This window comes from Anarrhichthys ocellatus, unplaced genomic scaffold (genome assembly GCF_004355925.1).
Source record: "Anarrhichthys ocellatus isolate YVR2014 unplaced genomic scaffold, GSC_Weel_1.0 scaffold19, whole genome shotgun sequence".
Taxonomy (NCBI): Eukaryota; Metazoa; Chordata; class Actinopteri; order Perciformes; family Anarhichadidae; genus Anarrhichthys; species Anarrhichthys ocellatus.
In genome coordinates, this window is record NW_022280049.1 from 1,572,172 (window position 1) to 1,594,990 (window position 22,819).

Here is a 22,819-nt window from a genome sequence, read left to right on the forward strand (position 1 = left end):
GTGTACTTATTGTGTATTTATGTACTAAAGACGTTTGGTGTATGATGATTGCAAAAGGGATAAGGCTGTGCCATAGAGGACTAATTTAGCTTTTCATTTTGTTTGATGTTTTCCTAATTTTTTTATATATAGACCAAATAATGATTTGTTTTAAGGGAAACTTTTCATTCGTGTCGGCCATCAATGTCAGGCCGTATGTGAAAATCCAAAGTTTTACCAGTTATTAATAATTTACTGCCGGTGAATCAAAGTCGCAGAAATGTCAGAGCTCTAACGGATGTGGTGCTCAGCTCGCTGCTGAAAATAAAAGCCTCACTGAAAGGACGTGAAATGAAACCTAATTTGCCACTTCAAGTGTTGACCTAAGATTGACATATTTTCGAAGAAGAATAGAAAATCATTTTTTATTTTCAAGACTCGTTATTTCCCGTTGTCTTTTAGTGTCACACCGCCAATCTTTTTCCAGTGTGTTTCTGGACTTTTACTTTGTCACCGCGGTGGGATGTACCTCTCGTGCGCTCTGCAGCGGAGCTGACGCTGCTTGCACAGTTAAATTAGCTGGCTGCAGTCTTTCAGGGACACCTCTTGCGGACCTGCCGGAGCCCACAGTGCAGTAAGTAACCTGTCCCTATTGTCTTTTTTTAACGGCTCAATCAAGACGTCAACAATAGAAAAAGCCGCGCGTGCACGTTGTTGTCTGAGGTCGGGTAAACTGTCATTAGACGCGTGGGGCTCCTCGAGCAGCCTGCTGGCTGTGTGGATGTGGCAGGCTGATACTAGTTGAATCTGGGGCACACAGCTGGACTGTTATTGCGCTGGACAGATGCCGTGGCTAATTAGTCGTTTCTAAAATGATGATTCTTAGAATTTTTTTTTTTTTTTATTGTCTGATAAAGTCTCACTAAGATCGCTTTGTTCAGATGCAGAAACACCTCCAGGTACAGTCCAGATCTGACTGGTCTACGTCGGGTTGAACAATATTCGTATCCAGTCACAGAGCATGTTCACCCTGCGACCACAAAGCCGCTATCACAGTGCGATGGATGCACGAGAACACAATACACGAAGGGTAAACTATCTGCCATAGGGTTTTTGATTTTTGCTGAAATATTTGATTGTAATGTGTTATGCATTGCAGGTTAATGTGTAGCCAGGCCGCCCTTGATTGGTTGAGCGTGAGGTCAGAGGCATCTGAGGGTTTACAGATCAAAGGCCGTGTCAGTGCAAAGTTCAGTCCTCTATCACCATCAATGAATCATAAATATAGTTATGTGCTATTATCGGGGGTTAATCACCTACTGTTCAAACCAACTCGTGCAGTGATTTAGTGTTTCATTGGACAATCTTAGAGTGTGAGTGTGTGTGTGTGTGTGTGTGTGTGTGTGTGTGTGTGTGTGGGGGGGTTGTTGTCATCTCGTGAGAATCTCATGGAGTTTAATTCAATTTAAAGAGACAGCACGCGACAACCGCCAGCAAACAAGAGTTCTCTGTTTTATTGTCAATCCAGCAGCCATCTTTGGTGCAATTTCAGGTGGAGTTTCATCATCATGCTGCTGCCCCTATGGCTGCTGCACATTTGTGCATGGACTCGCTGCACCCTCGGTGTGTCCTTGGTCTCCCAGCAGTTCAGCTGGAGAATGGAACAAATGGGTTAAAAACCAGATCAGACTGGGTTATCTGGAGACACACACACACACACACACACACACACACACACACACACACACACTGGGTAGAATGAACATGCTGCATGCACATTCACAAAGCTGATGTTTTATGCTAGTGCAGCGTCTATTCAATGCAGGCCAGTCTTATCTGGCTTTGGATTGTGAGATGATAAATGCATAAAACTTGCTCACTAGTGGTGTTGATTAATATAGTTGCATAACACGCTGCTCTTCGCTCACTTAGCCCGAACACAATTTGTATTGATAGACATAATTTCAAAAGCAGTGTGCAGCCAATCACGGTTGTTCACAATGCACATGCAGAACGCTTTGGCACTTTCCAAAAGGGCACAGTTTGGGGGGTTGGTGTGCACCCATAATAGGGCTTTGCAATTTAGTGCTTCACAACCCTGGTGTCAGGTCAGCCATCACCATAGCAACATTATGCTGAATAAGCGGCATTGCAATCCAGGGAGGAGTATTATTTTCAGGAGTCCTCCCTCACTGACTTGTGTCTGCAAAGAGAAAAAAGGAAGCGAGAGACTGTAACTCATGGGGTGAGTGCTGGAGCATGGCCCTGAAATCCTGGAACAATATCAGTCGCCATCAGCGAAATACAACGCAGTCATGAAACACAGTTATTCTAGAGAACTAATCCTCAGACATCCGTGTTGCTGGACAGAGAAGTTGCTTCTTTTTTTTCTTTCTTCCTGCTTCGATCTATTTACTCCAGAAGAAGGCGACTGAAAATCCTCGAACCGTGAAGCATCCTACATACTTTTGTGCGCTGCAAATACCAGATATAATTATTGAAACATTTGTCTTTCTCCAGATAAATATGGCAGCAGAGCTATCCACTTCCATAAACATCAAGGAGCCCCGGTGGGACCAGAGCACGTTTGTAGGTCGGGCCAAACATTTCTTCACTGTCACAGACCCCAGGAACATTCTCCTCACCAACGAACAACTAGCACATGCACACGAAGTCATCACCGACTACAGGTAGACCAATGCTACAGCTGTTGTACAGTTGTAGCAGTAGCAATACACCAGGTTATACATGATGTGCTCTTATGAATGTGGGTTTGCTTTAAAGGTTGTTTTTACTGCCTCCTAGGAAAGGTGTAGTCTCCCCAGGACTGACAGAAGATGAACTCTGGAGAGCAAAGTATGTTTTTGACTCGGCTTTCCATCCCGACACTGGGGAGAAGATGATCCTGATTGGCCGCATGTCAGCCCAGGTTCCGATGAACATGACGATCACTGGATGCATGATGACATTTTACAAGTAAGAACATTGTAGGATTTATTACTGTCTGACTGTGACTGGTACACCCGGGCTTATCGATTCAACTATATCACTGACACTATTCCCATTGTTTGGTTGGTCGTGGTTTACTGGGACACTAGAATAGAATGGAGCAATAATGTTATGAGTGACGCCTGTGTTTTTCCTACTATGACAGGTCGCCCTTGTTCCTTAACTTAATTACTTAAAATATGATCACTTGTGCAGTTGTACGTGTGAATTGCCATTGATTCTACTGTTTTCAATGTTGCAGGACAACTCCAGCGGTGGTGGTCTGGCAGTGGATCAATCAGTCTTTTAACGCAATAGTCAACTACACCAACAGGAGCGGTGATGCTCCCATCACGGTCAGGTAAGAGACGGGCGTTTTGGCTCTGATACCGGCTCATATTAACCCTTTAATTCAACCAGGGGTCTGTGTGTGTGTTGTGGACAGTTTTCGTATGATGTGACCGGTGACTCTTCTGTTTGCAGTCAGCTTGGCACGGCTTATGTGTCTGCCACCACAGGGGCGGTTGCCACCGCTCTAGGACTAAATGCACTAACAAAGGTACAAGTTCATCTAACACCCATTATACATCTCATTTTAATGTGCCGACCTCAGCTGCACGGGTGTGCTGGCATGAGTTAGCCACACACAAACTCTCTTTGTCATAGAGGAGCTGTATTATTTACAGGGTCATGGTTCTGGTATCAGAATGTTTTGACTTTGTGCTGATTTATGGTCGAAAAGTACACGTACATCACCTGGAATATAAGCTGCAATAACGTCTACTGGTCTGAGAGGTTGAATTGTCCGTGATGCACAGCCGAGCCAAATTATTAATTTCTTCCTTCCTGTTTTTATGCCTCCTCTCTCCTGCTGTAGCACATCTCACCTCTGATTGGACGGTTTGTTCCATTTGCTGCTGTTGCTGCTGCTAACTGTATCAACATCCCTCTGATGAGACAAAGGTGTGGGTTTGAAGCATGTTTGCAATTGAAACATGTCCCTGGAATTCCTCATTGTAGGTGTAACGAAAGGTCAGATGATTCAGATTTAATTTGCTCCTTGTTTTCAGAGAACTTCAACACGGCATTCCCATAACAGACGAGAATGACAACCGGTTAGGAGAGTCGACGAACGCTGCACAGCAGGCTATCTCTCAGGTTGTGGTCTCCAGAATCCTCATGGCTTCTCCAGGAATGGGTATGAATATATTTACATCAGTCCAATAAGACACCTGCTGTTAGGTTTGTTAACTCCTCCCCTGGCAGCTGGTGGCGTCATTTTAAACCAACTACTTTATTATGTTTAAAAATGTGTTATTTGTGTCTTTTCAGCGATCCCCCCGTTTTTAATGAACCATTTGGAAAAGAAGGCCTTTCTGAGGGTAGGCCTATTTCTGCTTCGTTACATGCTTTAAGACACAATGTAACCTCCAGCATCAGCTTCATCCTCGCAGGTTTAATGTGTTACATGTTAAATGGTGGGAACCTCATGTTCCTCGCTGTGTCTACCACTCTGTTTCCATGTCGTAATCACACATCAGAGCAATGAAAGGCGCTGAGGACATGAGGCCACTCTTGTATGGGAATTCACCACCGCTTTTGTGCCGCTCATTCGTTTTTTTTCTGCCTGGTCTTTTCAGAAGTTCCCATGGATGAGTGCACCTATTCAAGTCACCCTGGTGGGATTCTGGTGAGTTGTCAGAGATGGTCCACCTGATAAACAGCCATGTCAAATTCCATTCACGTTTCCTCTTTTGTTCCTTATGGGATATGAAACTTCAGTCACCATAAGGTTTATGTCACTTTAAACGTTGCTGTTTAAGAGGAATGCGCTCATAAAGACTGACGACAAATCTTGTCTTTTCTCTGCTTTAGCCGCTACCTTGTCATTTGCAAGTGCCTTCATCGTTTCAAGTGTTAATTGTAAAAACAAGTGTTATCTTTGCAAATTTTAACTTGCACTGCCATTCAATTTTTCACAGACATTCATGGTCACCAGAGGATCAATTCTTCTGACTTTGGTGGTCCTTTAACTTCTCATAATAGCGACATCATCGTGCCAAAAATGCATTTCTGCACTACTTTGTTTTATGACCAAATACCTGCAAAACGAATGACATTCCCATCAGCCTCAGCTGTCGGTGTGTTTAGTGTTCATTCTCAAATGTTAGCATGCTAACATGCTAAACTAAGACGGTGTCTTACAAAAATATGTTATTGTAATATCACAATAATATGTTAAACCGATATTTGTACACATGAAACAACCAGCTTCCTGTGACAGCAGGAGCATCAGGTGTCTTTTTTTAGCCAATCAGACGAGGTCAGAACAGGAAGCTCTGGACTGTTTATCTGTGCAGCGTGTTTCATAGCTCTGTTTCTTTCTCAGCCTGGTGTTTGCGACTCCACTGTGCTGCGCATTGTTCCCTCAGAAGAGGTGAGTGAAAAGTTCAAACTTGACCCGGAGGTGATTGTACACCAGTCTGTCGTAGCCACAGAGCCAGGCCCTTCTCTCTCTCGTTGAATATATGCAGAGTGTGCATGATTCGACTCTGCCTGAAAAAGTTGCATAACATGCCTACAGTATATGTGTTTGAACCCTCCGTTTCTCCCATTCCCCCCCGATCCAGCTCCATGTCAGTCAGCCGCCTGGAGCCGGAGCTGCAGGAGAAAATCCGGGCCAACCACCCCGGAGTGGAGAGGGTCTTCTTCAACAAAGGGCTATGAGTGTGCAGCCCACTCATCCAAACACTGCCATAACACAGCTGCAGGCTCAGTCCTGGCCTCTCTGCCAGCCCTCCTCATTCAGTGTGCCAAAGTTAAGTTTGGGTCTCCTCATTTCCACCATTCAGATGGATATCTGGGGACTCCCTCTCTTTGTAACGACATGTTTGCTTTTGTCAATGTGATTGTTGATTTTGTTGTAACTGCTAGAGAAGATTTTCTCCAACTGGGCCGGATAGAAAGTATGATGTTTATCATGACGGATGCTGTATAGTGGGCACTGTGGGGTCGTTTTAAGTGGACATTCTTTCCGTACAGTGCTTTTTTTTTTTTTTTTTTTTTTGAAGTGTGTGACTCGTCGATCGTTTCTCGCCACCAAACCATTTCACACTCTCCTACCTGAGGTTGGCAGTCAGCTTATTTCTTACCTGCATTACAATTGATTCTAATCACATTTTATTATTGATTATACAAAGACCTCTGCAGTTCATGCTTTTGCCAAATTTCTTTGACACCTCATCAACAATTACAACCTCCTACTCATGACATTGTTATTTCAAAGAATGGCATTCACTTAAACTCACTTTCATTCAGTTTATTTTGCCAAATGAGTACTCATATCGTGAGCTTTGAGGTCTCGACATCTAATCATCAATCTGAAAACAACTCTCCAGGGATCCACCCTATAAAATGTGATGCTATGACGGCAACCATTGACCGGCCAACACGGTGCTATTTTATGTCTTAATAATCGGTGTTTATCATACTATTTATTCTGCTTGCCAAACATGCATGAACAAACCACTCCTATGATTCAACCCGTGGAAAATATGTTTCTGTATATCTAGTCACTCCGAGGCCACAATCAGGAGAGCTGAACGGTGGTGACAAAAGGTGTAACTAATGATAAACACTGGTTCTCACTTAACTAATCCATAATCTCCAATAGTTAATCCAGGATTTGGCGATCATAGTATTTGATCCCACCAATATTCAACTACTCATTCATGCCTTTCAACAGACTTGTATCCATCTTCTGTACCTTGATGCAGCGTCCTAAGAGGGTTGATTATAACTGCACAAAGTGACACATTTTAGATTTAGGCGACAGTTTCATCATATTGTTCTGGATGTGTTATAATACATGTTAGATATGGATGTCGGTAGGGAAAAAATGCCAAAAAACTATTTTGAGATAGTGTTTTTCAAGGCAAGGATATCAGAGGAATCCATCTAAACAATGTGTTTTAAATGTGACGTTTGCCATTATGAACTCAACCCGCTCCATGGACTCATCGTACAGGATATCTTTGACCTCAGCCTGGTGGGTTCCCAGTTAAAATCATGGATCATTAACAACCTGCTCTTTATATTTTGCTGTTAAAGTGAGAAATATGCACACCTTAGAAATGACAGTTACACCAGCACACACCATCTGATGGTTTAACTTCTGTTCTGTACCTGTCCTGGAGTTGTCAGTATTCAGACGATAATGGACACTGTCGGTGTAGACTGTGTCTGTAGACTGCATTGATTGCATTTGTGTGCCACATTTACAGGAGATTTATCATTGGACATTAAAATCAGGGATTAGAGTGAAAAAGATGGACTTAAAGCCACAAAACCAACAAGCAGTATTTAGCAAACCTATCCTAATTCTGAAACTTTAAGAATGATTTTGTATTTGAAACACATCAAACTCTTGTAAACAACGATTTGATTTCATTGCATCTTTTGCTGATCATGTGTAAATGTGTCAGGTGTTTAATGTTCAATATCCTGTAAATCTACTTGCATATATTGCTGTAAAAGTACCTTTATTTTAGCTCGTCATAGTGTGCAGAGAGATGTGTTGGAGGTGGAGCTGTTTCAAGTGAAGTTTGTTATTTAGTGTTAAAAGGTAACTGAACGTAGCATTTTCCAATTTCAGCTGTTTTTGTGTGTTAGTCCAGAAAAGCACAATAAGTCAACATATTTCAAATGCTGCACATTTTAAAAACTTGTTGAACCTGTTCAGTTTCCTGACCGCAATACTTTTCAGTACATCCAAGAAGAGATAAATATTAAACTTACCTTTTGGTAGACTCCATTTCCGAGTGTCCCTTAACCTCTGGCTGCATCCGATGAGAACTAATTCCCCTTTAATGTGTTTAAAAAATATGAAATTCACTACCTAATAAATAACATGTCAACAAGCTTCTATCTACCAAACGAGATGAAACGTCTCTACAGCCAAAGCGATACAAATCGACTCAAGAGGAAGAAGTCATTTACAGTTTGCATTCATAGCAATGAATATTTTTAAAATACAAGAAAAACATGGTGTTTGTTCCGCAGTACACTGAGGTGATGTGATGTTTAGACTAACGAAGAAATAAAGTTGATGAAATCTTGTATCTGGTGTTTGTTGATTATGTTCAACATGCAGCTCCAAAGCGCCATCTTCTGGTTCAAACGGGACAATGTGACGTTACAAAAGTGCTTTATTCCAAGGCACATCATGTTCAGAAGAACTATGAAAGACAGCAAACTGGCTTCACGGAACCGAAGCCCTACGGCCGTCTTCACAAAGCAATGCAACGAAAACAACTGCACACAGAGCGCTTTGACAGCTACAGAACCCTGATGCATCATGGGAAAGCAGCAGGACAAACTGGCGGCTCCTTCAATCATCCGAAAGAATTACTAGAGGGGCTCAGACACAAAAATGACAGGAATAGCCGGACTGTAGTGATCATGTCCTGAGTTGACACAGTCGATAGTAAAGCAGAACATCTTTGTTATACTTTTACCGGAGAAATAATAAAGCACAGTTTAACAGCAGCTGCCTACTACTGAAAGATGTCATCTCGATTATACAACGTGTGCCGTGTGATGTGTAAGTAACTCTACTTAATTCATCAACGTTTGTCCCTCAGTGACGTGTTTGGTGGTGCTGCTGAGACACAGCTGTGTTCAGTCTGCTGATCCTGCTGTGTGGCTTTAAAGATGTTTCTTTGATCAAGGGCAACAGTGTGATTCACATAAAAAAAAAGCACAAAGACACACCACTGACAGACATTCCTGGAAACAATCACATCTTGTCTAGTGTGACGACAGACAGAACACAGATGCATCTGTGATAGGCTTGTTTTTTCCACAGCAGACATTTTGAGTGATAGTAGGAAAAGAGTTACTTGTGTTAACGTTAAGTACACGTCCCTCCTAAGTGGGCCACAGCCTGCACAATATGAAACTAAAGCAGCTAAATGGAATCCAGCCTTCATTCATGTCACTATTCACACCAGCCATTTTCCTACTGTGACATTCCAAAATGTCTTCCGTGAAAAAAGGCCCATTTGGCTTTTTCACAACGAACTGCATCACGACACAAATCCTTCTCTTTGCAACGAGCAGCTAAAGTAATTAAAGCACAAACTAGGTCGTCCATGTAACAATCTCCGTTTAAGTTTAACAGCGAATAACGTTCATATTCAGCGAGCGACATCCTGGATCGTTAGGCAAAGACGCAGAGGGTCGACACAGCTGTAGGAACATTTGATCGAGTCTTCCGTCGTTGGCGTCGAGTCTCTGCAGTGAGCTGATGACCTTCTCTGTTCACTCCGTTTCCCCTTTCAGTGCGAGGTAACCTCGGCTCGGTGCTATCTTTGGAATGTGGTGGACTTTGCCAAGGTGGCACTTCAATTGGCACTTGGGTAACATTGACATTTACAACTCACTCCATTAGCACTCTGCACAAACCATCTGATTCCATCGAGTCACAAGACTTCTTTTCTCACTAATTACACAATTTGGGAGATTGAAAGTGAAAATTCGCATTTTGGATTCAACAACTTCATGTTTCACAAAGGATATAATGAAAAAAGATAAATAAAAGGTAATATAAATACTCTGGAATAGAATTATACAACAGCGTTATAATAATTTTTCATTCAAGGAAGTGAGTTAAAATATAACAAGCAGTGTCCTCTCGTATACGGGGCACCACTGGTGACATGTCTTTGGATGGGTGTTAAAGATTGTCCTGGCAGCTGAGCTGATTGTCCTTCTGCTTCCTGGTTGTGGAAGGCTCTGTGTGGAGGCTTCACTCTTGTGCACACAGAGAGTGTCATAGGGTTGGTCAGAGCGTGCCCGAGGGGGGGGGCGACCTCAACAAACAGGCTGCAACTGAGGGACAGAAAGCCCCCCCCTCGAGCTCTGAAGTGCATGTGATCAGCTGTTTCAGCTAAAAGAAAACGAGGGGCATGTAAGTCAACGGCGCTGCCCTGAGGCCTCTACAGCAGACGGATGGACCGCTATTCAACCCTTTAAGCTTAGCACGGCCGAGCCTTGAATAAACGCATTCGCCATCTACTTCTTCGCCATCATAAAAGTCAATGCTGACCCGTGTGAGCCTTACGTGGTCATTCAGCAGAACTCCTCTTCACACTGCGCCTCCCCCACCAGCAGCGAGTGTTTGTCGGGCTCGCTGAGCACCAAGCTGTTGAGCGAGTGCTTGTCGGAGCGCAGGGAGTTGATGGAGGCACGACTGTAGTTCACAATGCGGTCCAGCAGGCTGAGTCTGGGGGAGGGACGACGCAGCTCGCCCATGCCGATGTGGACGCTGACGTCGGACAGGCTGCCCTGCCGCCTGCTGCTGTTACCCAGTCTGGCCTCCAACATCTCAGCAGTGGGCTTAGTGTAACTAAACAAAGAGAGAGACAAATATGGAAAGTGATTGGAAAAAGATTATGATGAAAAGGGTGATAAAATGGCCACAACATAGCGTTAAATATCTCATTACCATTTGAGTAGAAGGGAGGACAAAACCACAGAGACGGACGACAGAGCCATCGCTGCAGAGCCCATCCACGGCTGTAACACCAGGCCAATAGGAAGGAACACACCTGTGGACCGACACGGGTCAGACTAGCACCGCGTGGTCGACATTATCGCAATGATTACCGTCGATGCGATGACATCGCTTGAATACATCTTTTTGCAGTCACCTACCAGCAGCAATAGGAATGCCAACCAGGTTGTAGATGAGAGCAAACATGAAGTTGATCCGGATCCTCCTGACAGTCTTTTTAGAAAGGTCGATGCTGGCCACCACATCCAGGAGGTCATTCTGCAGACGAGGGTTAAAAAGAAGGGTAAAGAAAAGGTTGTAATATCAGATACATTGTGCTACAGTTTAAAAACAGTGGTACATAATAGAAAAACAAACCAAACCTATTTTAGATCTAGAAGTATTATTCTGACACTGCAAACATTATGGCTGCATGATATGAAGAAAATATGCAATATGTGATAATGATGAATACCACAATAACAATATTACTTGCGATAAGTAAACAGATATTGATTATATTAAAATCTTCTTGATAAAAAAACAAACAAAAGGAAATTATTTTGTTGAACAAATGGAACTGAAGACAAAAGGCTTTTTAAGTGCAGTTATATGCTGATATACTGATGCAATATTGACGTCTTTTTCCAATGTGTTTATTGGGCAAATTGAGAGCGGACGATAAAATGAAAATACTAATAGTAATTAGCTACAAACTACTGATTAAGACAACTAAAGCTGGGTTCAGACTACATCACACACATACGGAGAATCTTCACAGATGTTCTTCTCTTTAATTTCAAACATGCTCACACTACAAGATTTAAAAATAATGGCGCATCACACACTACAGGATATTATTAAAATGATTGTGCCGGAGGGAGCAACCTCACGTGAGGTTTCTACCGTTTCAAAAGATATTAACAAAACTGATGACTGAGACTGATGTGACGCTACAACTCACTGTCGTGAAGCTCTACAGTGAGAAAACAACAGCAGAAGGCTAAACGAGTCTGGATGAGAACAATGGCTGGAGGGGACCCGGTCAACACGGGTTCTCTATTCTTCAGCGAGAATTAGGAAGGGTGATTTTAATATCTGTCAATAGTAGTATGCTCGCTAACGTTAGCCTCATTGACTACAACGTTTACCGTTGCTTTGAAACACCGTCAGCTGCTCCAGCTGTCTCTCTCAATGACTATTAGGTCCCGCTCTGAAAGTAGTGATGTTATCCTGCAGATAACTAAATATCAAACACGTTTGAAATAACCGAGGCCGCCACGCTGAGGCTGCAAAGGGTTTGTGAAAGCCCTCACAATACAGATCATCTGGGCCGGACATCAATACCGACCACGGGCCCGGACCGGATTTCCCCTCAGATTGTCGGGACGGGTAAATCAGGGTTAAAATCAGACCAAAACTCCCGTAGTCTGAGCCTGGCTTAAAATGACCCAAAATATAAGGCACTTAATGCATTCAAGTAAAGTGAATGTATCTTTATTTTGCTGAAGTTAACACAGATAATGTGAAATATCTTGTGTTGCTGTCTTGATGAATATGGCATATTGCAGTATGACTTGTATTACACCTTTGGCATCATGACAGTGTTGCATACTGTGTGTTTTCTGTGACAGTGTCACACTGCCTCTATGCTGCAGGGCAGACGTTCTATGTTTGACGTTTTCATGTCATGAAACAGCTGATCTGTCGGCCAGAGACATGAATTCATGACAGACTTTTAACAAACTCTCACCCTGATCAAAACCACATCTGCTGCCTCTATGGCCACATCTGTCCCGGTTCCTATGGCAATGCCCACGTCGGCCATGGCCAGAGCAGGCGAGTCGTTGACACCGTCGCCCACCATGGCGACTCTCTTTCCCGCCTGCTGCAGCTGCTCCACCTTGGCCACCTTGTGGGAGGGCAGCACCTCGGCAAACACCTTCTTGATGCCGACCTGTGAGAGAGGCAGAGACAGACGGGCTCACAAACCACAAAATACAAAAGCAATAATATAATGGCTTTAAAACAACACATTTGAGACTGTGGTAAAGAATTAAAAACGTCTGGAGCCAGGGGAGGAGGGGTAATATTCAGAGAAAGAAACGTACATATTTATTAGCGCATTGCTTCACTTTGCAAGGTTGGATCAACCACAGACACCACCGGTAACGTGAGCCGCCGAGTGCAAAATATATTAATCATATTAGTATTTATTTATGTTCACAAAGAAAACGCGCATATGTATCTTTCATGCTATACAGTTTTGCACCTGAATATTACCTCCCTCTACTGGCTTCATGATGTATTTTTTTTTAAAACTAAAACTGCCCGAACATACAGTACATACATACGTGTACAACATACACGCCGTCATAGAGACTTGATATGAATACGAATTTGGTTACCGCAATATTGTAATAATATTTTATGAGTGTTGTGTTTTTGGGGGGTTTTAAATGCAACATTGTAGTTTTATGTCAGCATTACTAATGCTTTCTTCTCAAACCCATATCACTCTTCTCTTCCGTATTTTACATGTTTAAAAATTTGTATTAAAAGCACAGATTTTCACTCTTAAAATATTGATTTGTCAAATTATCTAGCTCTATATCCACTTCCTGTCCGTACCTGAGCAGCAATGGCTCGTGCCGTCTTGCTGTTGTCTCCGGTCATCAGCACGACCTCCAGACCCATGCTGGTCAGGGTGCGAATAGCCAGCTCAGCCTCCGGTTTCACCGTGTCTGCAATGGCTATCATCGCACACAGCAGACCTACGCACAAGGGGAAATATCATACTCAATTGTAACAATACAAAGAGTTTTAGACAATAACATCAGGAAATGACGGCAAACAGATAAAAAGCCTACATCTCTTATTAAACGGTACTACTCACTGTCTACAGCTACTAGAACAGCAGTGCGTCCTCTGCGCTCGTGCTCTATCATGGCCTCATCTATATCCGGTCTAATCTGCAGGCAATTCCTTTTCATCCACTCTCTGTTGCCAATCAACACGACGTAGTTGGCTGTCTGAACAAGGCCTACACACAGAGATCATTTGGGTTAGACAACAGCAAGGAAACATAAAGGGGAATGACATTTCGTGCAACTGTATCACTACCTTGATTCGTAATCTTAGGACTAAATGAGAATGTTCAGTATTTCTGTTGAATACACGCCTACAACAATGTGTTTGCCAGCATACTTAGTGGCTCTGGGTCCATGATGAGGGGATGGGAGCTGGTGGATATCCCGGTGTCACTGATCTGGACGAGGACGCTGTTGCGCTGGTTGTCGTCCTCGCTGTCACTGTCTGCCTGTCTCAGCAGGGCCTCCGTGTTGCTGACCTGACACCGGATGCCACAGCCGGGCACCGCCTGAAAGTCGGTGCATGCGCCAAGAGACTCTGTGCTGAGCTCCTTCACACGGAAAACAATGAATGTTTAACAACTGGAGCATATGGAGGATCATGAGATTGTAGAGTGTGGGCGTTAAATTTAAAAGGTAGAGACCAACCTGTTTGCAGTATTTGGTGATGGCTGCTCCCAGAGGGTGTTCACTGTTGTTCTCCGCTGTACCCACAATGGCCAGCAGTCGGGAACGAGGCATCTTGTTCCCCTCCACCACTATCTTGACTTGGATAACCTTCGGAGCGCCATACGTGATGGTCCCAGTCTTATCGAACACCACTGACTCTACCTGCCAATAGAAGGAGATATGAGAAAAAAAGACTATCAGACTGAATTTAAAATGTTTTACGGTATTAAATTAGAGTAACATCTAGAGCAGGGGTCTGCAACCTTTTTGATATGAAGTGGCATTTTAAGACATTCAACCATTCACACACTGATTACAGAGGCTGCTATGCAAGGTGCCACCTGCCCATCAGGATCTAAACTAACTAATTCTCACACACACACACACACACACACACACACACACACACACACACACACACACACACACAGCCTTTAGACGCACTTCAACATGCGGACTGGAGGAGCAGAGTATCAAAGCTCCAATGTTCAAATTAGAGGACGGCCCGCTCTATACAAGAAGGCTGCCATCATTATGAAAACATCCACATCTTAAACAAACTTAAATTCAGCAAAGAAGGCAACGAGTGTTAGCCAATCAGAGGCAGAGCAGGGCGGGTCCTGGTGGAATGAGGGTGGAGGAAAATAAACTACCGTAAATAACAGGCCGCACATCTGCCAATGGGTGTGTAAGAGGTAATTTGGCATGAGAGGGCACTTCAACATTTCCGAAAAACTCTCTTGCACACTTATTGCTAGTGAGCCACTGGTTCAGCTTCCACGTGCCAATTTAGACTAATGTGGTTTTGTAACCTAGAAAAGCAAATCCATTTTAAATTGACAGTTGGTCTGTTACATAGCTGGCTGACTGCATCGGGGTGTCAGAATATCATTAACAACACACCTTATGCGCCATCTCGAGTGGCTCTCCTCCCTTTATCAGGATGCCATTTTGGGCTCCGACCCCTGTGCCCACCATGACAGCTGTCGGGGTTGCCAAGCCAAGGGAACAGGGACATGCGATGCATAACACCGTTATGGAGGCCTGGAAGGCGAAACGAATCACGGCCTCAGCTTTGGAAATGCTCTTGTCGTAACCCTGCGGGGAGGAGAGGGGGCTGTTAGATTTTCTACCAAATAAATTACAAATCAATTTTTCCCCATCACTGAAAAAAAAGTCAAACAGTAATAAGGAACGATATCAGATGCAGTGACACTTAGTCATGTCTAAATAAATGGATGTAATTTCCTGATGCTGTACCGAGGAGCTTGGTACAGATATCGAGATTGAAAAGAAGACTCACAGGAAAGTACTTCTCCACGAGAGAGAAGTCTAAAAAGCCAATGAAGATCCAGGCGATCAGCGTGAGGACGGATATGCCAATGATGAAGGGTACAAAGTAGCCACTGATCTTATCTGCATACTGCTGGATGGGAGCCTAAAAAATGGAATGTCAGACTTTTAACACCTGAGCAATTACCATCAAAGCATGTGTTCACAGTGCAGATCTCGAACCACATAACTCACCTTTGACGTCTGAGCCTCCTCGACAAGTTTGACGATCTGAGACAGCGTGGTGTCCATGCCAACATGTGTAGCGCTGACGAGCAGAGAGCCATTCTGGTTAATGGAGCCTGCGATCACAGAGCTCCCGATCTTCTTCGTCACGGGCATAGCCTCACCTGGAGACACAACGCAACAGCTGCTCAGAAAACACAACAGTCTGAGGCAGCAGCAACAGTAGCAGAACATCTGGAGCAAAACCACAACTCAAATAATAACCAAAGACTACTTGTTCATTAGTACTGATGATGAAGACTAATGTGGTGGCAAACGAAGGTAAACAACTAAAAGACACATTTCAGGCATCAGTTAGAGCAGGAGTCAAATCTCTTGCATTGACTCAACTAACCAGAATACTTACATTTTATTGTCACCAATACTGATACAGGGTTCTAATTTTAAGAAATCATTTTCCAGGACATTTTCTTTACATTACAGGAGAGCACTCTGTCACAAACGCTCCTATAATTAACCGGTAGGCTAGTTTCATTCCTCCTTTTTTAAATGATGCTGATGATGATATTTAGTCATTTTAATCAATTTCCAGGTTTTTCCATGAATGGCAAACTAGATACTTGTTTGTTCATCCATTCACTGCGACCAACCTGTGATCAGCGACTCGTCGGCCATGGAGTGCCCCTCGATGACCCGCCCATCTACTGGAAACTTCCCTCCAGGAACGACTTTCACCACATCGCCCCTCTGCACCAGCTCAACATCCACCTGCTCCTCACTGGACGCACAATGTAAACGTTGTAAACTGTACAGTGTTGCTATAATGTTGGACTATTACTACACTATTGCTGTGATTATATTTACAATACAGCAGAAAACTATTCTCAATATTACCAAGCAGATTTCTTCCAGCGGGATTACCAGATCAAAATGACAGTTCCTGTTTTATTTGCCATTTTTTAAAAAGTAAAGATTAAATCTAAACCCCAGTTGGAAAAGACAAATGTTCTATTCTTACTTGTTTATTCAGTCTTTGTTACGTCAAGTGAGACCTTCTACTTGACATTTCGATTGCAAACATTAAGATATGTTGTAATCTAAAAGCAATTTAAGATATGAAAGCCTAATGTAAACTAAGTAAGAACAATGAGTACCTGAGAAGGGATTTGTCACTGCCGAGCGTAACCACTGTGGCCTCAGTGGCTTGTAGAGACATCAACTTGGACAAAGCCTCAGAGGTCTTGCTCTGGGCGGAGGAAGAACAGTTCACATTGACTAATACATCCAATTCAAGTCCAGCATTTCAAGTCATAGATATCAATAAAGAGCTAAACCTTGGCTATCTGTTCCAGCCAGCGCCCCAGGGAGATGAAGACGAAGAGCATCGGCGGAGTGTCGAAGAAGGTGATGGGGTTGACTTTTGCCTTCTCCGCCATGGCAACTATTAGGATGACCAGCGAGTAGGTGAAGGCTATGGAGGTAGCCAGAACTATTAGCACGTCCATGTTTGCAGATCGGTGTTTGACTGCTTTGTAGGCTTGAATGTAGAAGTAGCGACCTCCAATAAACTAAAGAGAGGAAAAACAGAAAAGTCCGTATTTAAGAAACCACAAACATTTCATTCAGAGTGCCTCCCCTCTCCTGAACAAGTCTCTATGTGCTGTCGATCCCTCTGATTTACCTGTACAGGCACACAGAAGAGGAAGGAGAGGAAGTTCATGATGGACAGCCCTGGGAGCAGCTGTCTCTCCAGGAACATGGTGGCGTGGTAGTGGTTGCGGTCCTCCACAGTGGTATTGTGCTGATGTGAAGCACTCATCTGGTGGTCCATGATAATCATGTAGGTCATCATGCCCATCACAGGCACACAGAAAAACAGGCTCACCAGGAAAGATTTCCTCCACCTTAAAGAGCACAGACAGTCGTGTGTTAGAAATTAATTAATTTTATTCTGCGAGGTTTTATCTCTCCTTACAAATAGACATTCTTCATCTCTAAACACAGCATCGACCCACAAACACTGCACATAATGCTGAACAAACCTAAAAGTCGCCTGCTAAGTGCCTAAATAAGACCACTTAACGGCATTAAGCCAACTTGTCCACCTTCACAGCCTTCTTGTGTGTAATCGTGCTCATGCGACAGTGGTGTAGTTCGTTTATATCCTAACGTTAGCTTTCTACTTCTGGTGATTGCATCCACGCTTCTAATATTGTAAGAGTGTTAAATCGTGAAAATGATCTTGATGAACCAAACGTTCATAAACTTGTGTTTGCCACGGCGCTTATTTTTGGAATAATCTAAAATCCCATTGGCTGTGGGAACCCGTGCAATGCTTAATTCGGAGGTTGTCCTGTAAGATTACGTCATCCCTGCAGCACTATATATAGAGTTGTGTGTTATAATAACAGAATGTATTGAGTAATGCTCAGTGGGGCTGTTTCCACCTGACCCAAAAACAGAAGTGTTTTCTGAGAGAAATGAAAGGAATTGTTGAGTCATTAAACATTTGGTATAAAATGGATTCTAGCTGTATCAGACACACCTTTGAGTTGTAAAGATGGATTAAAATCAGTATAAAAGCATAAATGTGGGCATGTTCCTGGTGTCTTACTGTCGGATCTCTTTGCTGTGGTCCAGGTGAGAGGCCGTACGATCATGCTTCACCAACGACGCTTCAAACCCCAGATTCTATAAATAACAAAACACTGATCAAATATCCCCCCCTTATGATTAGGAAATCAACTGAACCAATGCTTTAACAAACAAACAAACAAAAAATACCTCGATGAGCTTGATGACGTCTCGCGGTCCGATGATTTCCAAGTCGTGCTTAATGTGTGCTTTGTTTGTTGCCAAGGCAACAGAGGCATATATAATCCCCTTTTCTCTCATGAGGCTGGATTCAATTTTGTGAACACAAGAGGCACACGTCATCCCCCTGACCTGAGAGGAGGTGAAGAGAAAGGGATACAAATGTATTAAAAGAGGGCATGAAGTGAAGAACAGACGTGATTCGGTTGAATGCATCTTTCCTTCTTAATGCAACACAAACGTAACGTCAATGCAACCGCCCGGTGACTCACCACTAGTTCTAGGTTTCCATCTGAACCTTCGTAGTTCTCCATCACAGAGGCGGTGAAGCCCAGCTCCTCCACAAACTCGGCTATCTTCACGGGGTCGATGAGCTCAGCGTTATAACGCACCTCTGCTTTACTGGCCATCAGTGCCACCAGCACCGAGTAGATACCTGCACGACATTAAAGAGGTTCTGTTTAGCTCCCGGTGAAAGCAATGACACGCGATTAAGTCCTCGTTAAGTATTTTATTTTGTTTACACAGACCTGATTCATTCTTGAGGTTTCTCTCGATGTTAGCCACGCAGGAAGCACAGGTCATCCCTCCTATCTGGATGTAGCATTTAGAGTGCGTGTCTCTGTCGTGTCCCTGAAGGGTTTCTTTGTGTAGGTCGCTGTCCAACTCCTTATCTTTCACATGTGAAAGACTCGAAGACTTGGAGAGACTGGGATTTGGTGCAGGCAGCAGAGAATTGGTCTCTGTGGACAACAAATGATAGCTTTTAAAAGAAAGTTCAACCTCACAGTTCAACTGCTCCCACTGGCTGAGGAGCATCCAGAGGCCACGAAGATAAATAAGTTAAAACTGCTTTAGCCATCTACTTCAGAGAAAGTAGCCGTCTCAGAAACCACACCACACTATCTTACCAGGTAGGAATGCATCGAAGCCCATGTCCTCCACGGCCTCCCTCAGCTCCTCCGCTGTGGTCAGGAGGGGATCGTACTCAAAGGTGCCCTGGTGATCAGACAGAGAGACGTGGGCCGAAATCACCCCCTTCCTTTGGGAGATCATGCCTTCGATGGACTGGACACAGGAGTTGCACGTCATGCCCTCGATGTGAATATTGACGACAGACGCTAGAGGCTGGGTGAAGCAAGGCGGAGAGGCAGCAGGTTTTGCCTGGGCTGCTCGTGCAGGCCGAGGTGGCGTTGGCGATGTGGACACAGAACAGAGAGGGCCAGAGGAGTCCCAGGTTTGAGTCTTGAAGCTTCCTGGAGGCAGCGCCTCAATGGCCTGCTGCAACTGAGTCACAGTGACCTGTAGAGGATCGTAGCAGATGGAGGCCTTCTCCTTCTCCAGAGAGACCTCCACAGAGGAGACACCAGGCAGCATGGAGATATTGTCTTGGATATTGACCACGCATGAACGGCAGTGCATGCCTTTCACCCTCAGCGCGATGAGAGTCGTGTCTATGAAGATTTCAGTCTCCTCTGACGTCTCTGAGGGCGAAGAAACGGTTGGTTTTTGAGAATCAACTAAACGTTCGATTTCACTGAGGGACAGCTGCAAAGGCCGAGGCTTGCACTTGACAAATGCATTGAAGCCCGCCACGGCAATCTGGTCGGTGATGGTTTGGACGGTGACGAAGTGCGGCAGGTACACAATTGTAGCTTCCCGAGTCTCTAACACAACTGTTGAGAATAAAGACACGACAAAGTTAAAAATAAAAAACGCAAAAGCATGAAAGACTTTTTTAGAAAAGACAATATTTCAGAAGAACAGGAAGTGACTGTGCATGAAAAGATAAAAATTCACAAAAACAACATTCATGTCCATATTCGCACATGAAGCGTATTTAGCATCCTGTATGTTAGATCCTCGTCTTTTAAACCTCAACACCAAAGACGACAGAGCTTTTGCGTTCACAGAATTATTTTATAATTCATGAATATTAATTGGCCGCAAAGCACTTTGTAGCTTAGGTTTTGAAAAGTGCTTCAGATTAATATTATTATCATAAAATTGTCATGAAGATATCATTGTAAGTTGAAAATGTTGAATTCTATTTAGAAACTCAACTTTATTAGAATAGCCCTGAACACAGGCGGGGGGCGGGGGGGGGGTTTAATGTTTGTGTGTCTACATCACAACAACACCAGTGGAGGGATTTCATTAGTCGTAAACAAATCCCACTCAGCAACCTGTCAGTGGTGAACACACACAATGACATGACAGACTTGCTATCTGTAGGACGTGCATTCCTGTGTCGTGCAGGAATTGTGTAACAACATCCCTTCTAGCTCAGACAGTGTGCTAATGCGTGACAAACAGCTCGTAAACAGTTCAAGTACATCACCTTTGATCTTCTCAATCCCTTTCAGCTTTCCAATCTTCCCTTCAATAGTGGTGGTGCAGGAGTGACAGGTCATTCCTTCAATGTTCAACTTAAGAAGCGCCACCCCGCTTCCCGCTGGGCCTTTTTGCTTTGGACTGCTGGGTGCGGGCTTCTCCAGAGGTGTCAAGATGGCCACCACCTCACTCAGCTGCTGCGCAGAAGTCAGGGAAGGAACAAAGGTAACAGTGATGCCCAGCTGGGCCGGGCTCTCTCTGACATCCAACACTCCCTGAAACTGGGACAGCTTCTCCAAAGCCTCCTGTTGAGCTGCAGGTGTCAGGCCTGAGGTGGAGATCAGCTGCGTATCTGTGGAGACGGGTGTGGCTGTGCTGGAGTCTGAGAGACTTGATTCAAAGCCCATGTCCTCGATGGCCTCTGACAGAGACTCTGGGCTATGTTGGCTGTCGTCAAATGTGACCGTGGCATTCTTCTGCTCTAAAGACACCTACAAAATAAAAGTCACGGTGTGGGTTAAGCAAGTAATTAGGTTATTACAGAAAGTACATTCATAAAGTGTGAAAGGAGTCAGGCTAAGCTAAATCAGATTGACTATCACTATTGACTTGAGTTTTTCATTCTTCTGATAATCCGGTTAATTACTTTATCAAAATTAAAGCTGCAAGCAGCAATGAACGAGACCTTCCTGGTCGACGCGGCCAAGCAAAATGAAACAGGATCTTTGCAGAGTACAATGATGCCGCCCACAACTTTCTACTGAAAGTTGTGGGCGGGGTAATGCCAAAAATTACGTTAAATATTCGTTCTTAAAAATCACATATGTCCGAACTATTTGAATATCTATTTTATGTCCATGACACAGACACCAATGAAACATAAAGTTACTGCTGAAAAACAATGATTGTCTACGACAAACTGTTTATGGATTATGAAAGGGGCGGGGCTATGAGTCTATAACGTCACGGCAACATTGATTTTTCATGAAAAAGCAAATGTTTGATGACTTTCGATGGCAAAGGGAGAATAACAATGAATCCTTCCGTCTCAATAGGGCCTCTGCTGACCGACCACTGGTAAGTGCTCAGGTCCTAATAAAAAGGTGTGGCTCTCTTTCTTCTGATTAATAAGAGTACTACTAGTATTACTAGTAATGTACTAGTAATACTGCGAAGCACTAAATGCAGGTTTGTTTGTAGAGTCTTCAAACTTATTGATTTAATGTTGAGATACTGTACAACAGTTGCAATCAGATCGTACATCAACAACTGAAGGGATGATCAACGATTGTTTTTCCTCCACCGATATTAAGGTGATTTTAACCAATTTACTATCACAACTAAGACGTTATAAATCTCTATAATCTGTGCCCTATTGTGCATTCAGAGATGTTTCTGGATGACTGGTATGTTTGTATGCTGAGCCATGTTAATCAGCACGATCGTCAATTATAAACCAGTTTGCCGTCATTCTTCCAAGGATCTAACACCAGACATGTTCTCCAAATGCCTGCTCACCAAACGTTGCTCTGCGCTGCATAGTGAACGTTGTAAAGCTACATTGAATGAATTGAACGTTATTACTCGAAAAGAAATCGGAAAATAGGATTTTGTGTTATTGTGGTTATTATATGAATGTAATTTATGGGGCTGTCAAACAGTTTTTGAAAGATTAAACCCCAACAAATATGGAGAGCAGCAGACTATTTATTTAATCTTTTTTCAATACATTTTGACTTTTGGACTGAGACGAGGAGCGCCCGTCGCTCGCTGAGTGTGTTTAATAATAATGTTAATGAAACATGATGTGATGTGATACAGTTGCACGAAGCACAGAGAAAGACTTGCTTGAAGAAATCTTAAAGGTTTGACTATTTTAAAGCTCCATTAGACGCTCAGACCCGTGGCAATGCTGAGTAACCATGATCGGACGATATGAAAACAGAAACAACTGCCCAGACTTATGTCAACATAGCCACATCATTCAATTCCATTTCTGTTGGTCTTTTTTTACAGCCAAACTGTGAACCGTGTGTGTATATGTGTATATATATATATATATATATATATATATATATATATATATATATAT

At 43.4% G+C, this 22,819-nt stretch overlaps 2 protein-coding genes across 3 annotated transcripts in view; one reads left to right on the forward strand and one right to left on the reverse strand.

Annotated features, from left to right (window-relative positions):
- The first annotated feature begins 530 nt into the window (after positions 1-530).
- On the forward strand, positions 531-5,781 carry sfxn1 (sideroflexin 1). 2 transcript variants are annotated; one of them, XM_031857812.1, is made up of 11 exons: positions 531-613; positions 2,500-2,669; positions 2,785-2,955; positions 3,230-3,328; positions 3,451-3,526; positions 3,845-3,930; positions 4,038-4,165; positions 4,300-4,349; positions 4,608-4,657; positions 5,357-5,404; positions 5,598-5,781. In XM_031857812.1, the coding sequence occupies exons 2-11, from the start codon at positions 2,506-2,508 to the stop codon at positions 5,692-5,694; spliced, it is 969 nt and encodes a 322-aa protein (XP_031713672.1). In that variant the 5' UTR covers positions 531-613; positions 2,500-2,505; the 3' UTR covers positions 5,695-5,781. The 2 variants fall into 2 exon arrangements, with proteins under 2 accessions (XP_031713672.1, XP_031713673.1); XM_031857813.1 differs by lacking the exon at positions 531-613 and having other exon boundaries at positions 624-2,669.
- A 2,375-nt stretch (positions 5,782-8,156) lies between these two features.
- The window catches only part of atp7a (ATPase copper transporting alpha), a 22,234-nt gene continuing 7,571 nt past the window's right edge, over positions 8,157-22,819 (reverse strand). Inside the window, exons 3-23 of the mRNA XM_031857811.1 lie at positions 20,735-21,218; positions 19,305-20,069; positions 18,924-19,136; positions 18,666-18,829; positions 18,364-18,525; positions 18,194-18,270; positions 17,261-17,483; positions 16,914-17,147; positions 16,734-16,825; positions 16,230-16,357; positions 15,589-15,743; positions 15,365-15,499; positions 14,965-15,159; positions 14,041-14,223; positions 13,730-13,943; positions 13,419-13,565; positions 13,154-13,296; positions 12,276-12,479; positions 10,684-10,801; positions 10,475-10,577; positions 8,157-10,375 (exon numbers count right to left, since the gene is read on the reverse strand). Of these exons, the coding sequence (XP_031713671.1) occupies positions 10,099-10,375; positions 10,475-10,577; positions 10,684-10,801; positions 12,276-12,479; positions 13,154-13,296; positions 13,419-13,565; positions 13,730-13,943; positions 14,041-14,223; positions 14,965-15,159; positions 15,365-15,499; positions 15,589-15,743; positions 16,230-16,357; positions 16,734-16,825; positions 16,914-17,147; positions 17,261-17,483; positions 18,194-18,270; positions 18,364-18,525; positions 18,666-18,829; positions 18,924-19,136; positions 19,305-20,069; positions 20,735-21,218 (4,416 nt within the window). The 3' untranslated portion in view covers positions 8,157-10,098. The remainder of the gene's footprint in view (positions 10,376-10,474; positions 10,578-10,683; positions 10,802-12,275; positions 12,480-13,153; positions 13,297-13,418; positions 13,566-13,729; positions 13,944-14,040; positions 14,224-14,964; positions 15,160-15,364; positions 15,500-15,588; positions 15,744-16,229; positions 16,358-16,733; positions 16,826-16,913; positions 17,148-17,260; positions 17,484-18,193; positions 18,271-18,363; positions 18,526-18,665; positions 18,830-18,923; positions 19,137-19,304; positions 20,070-20,734; positions 21,219-22,819) is intronic.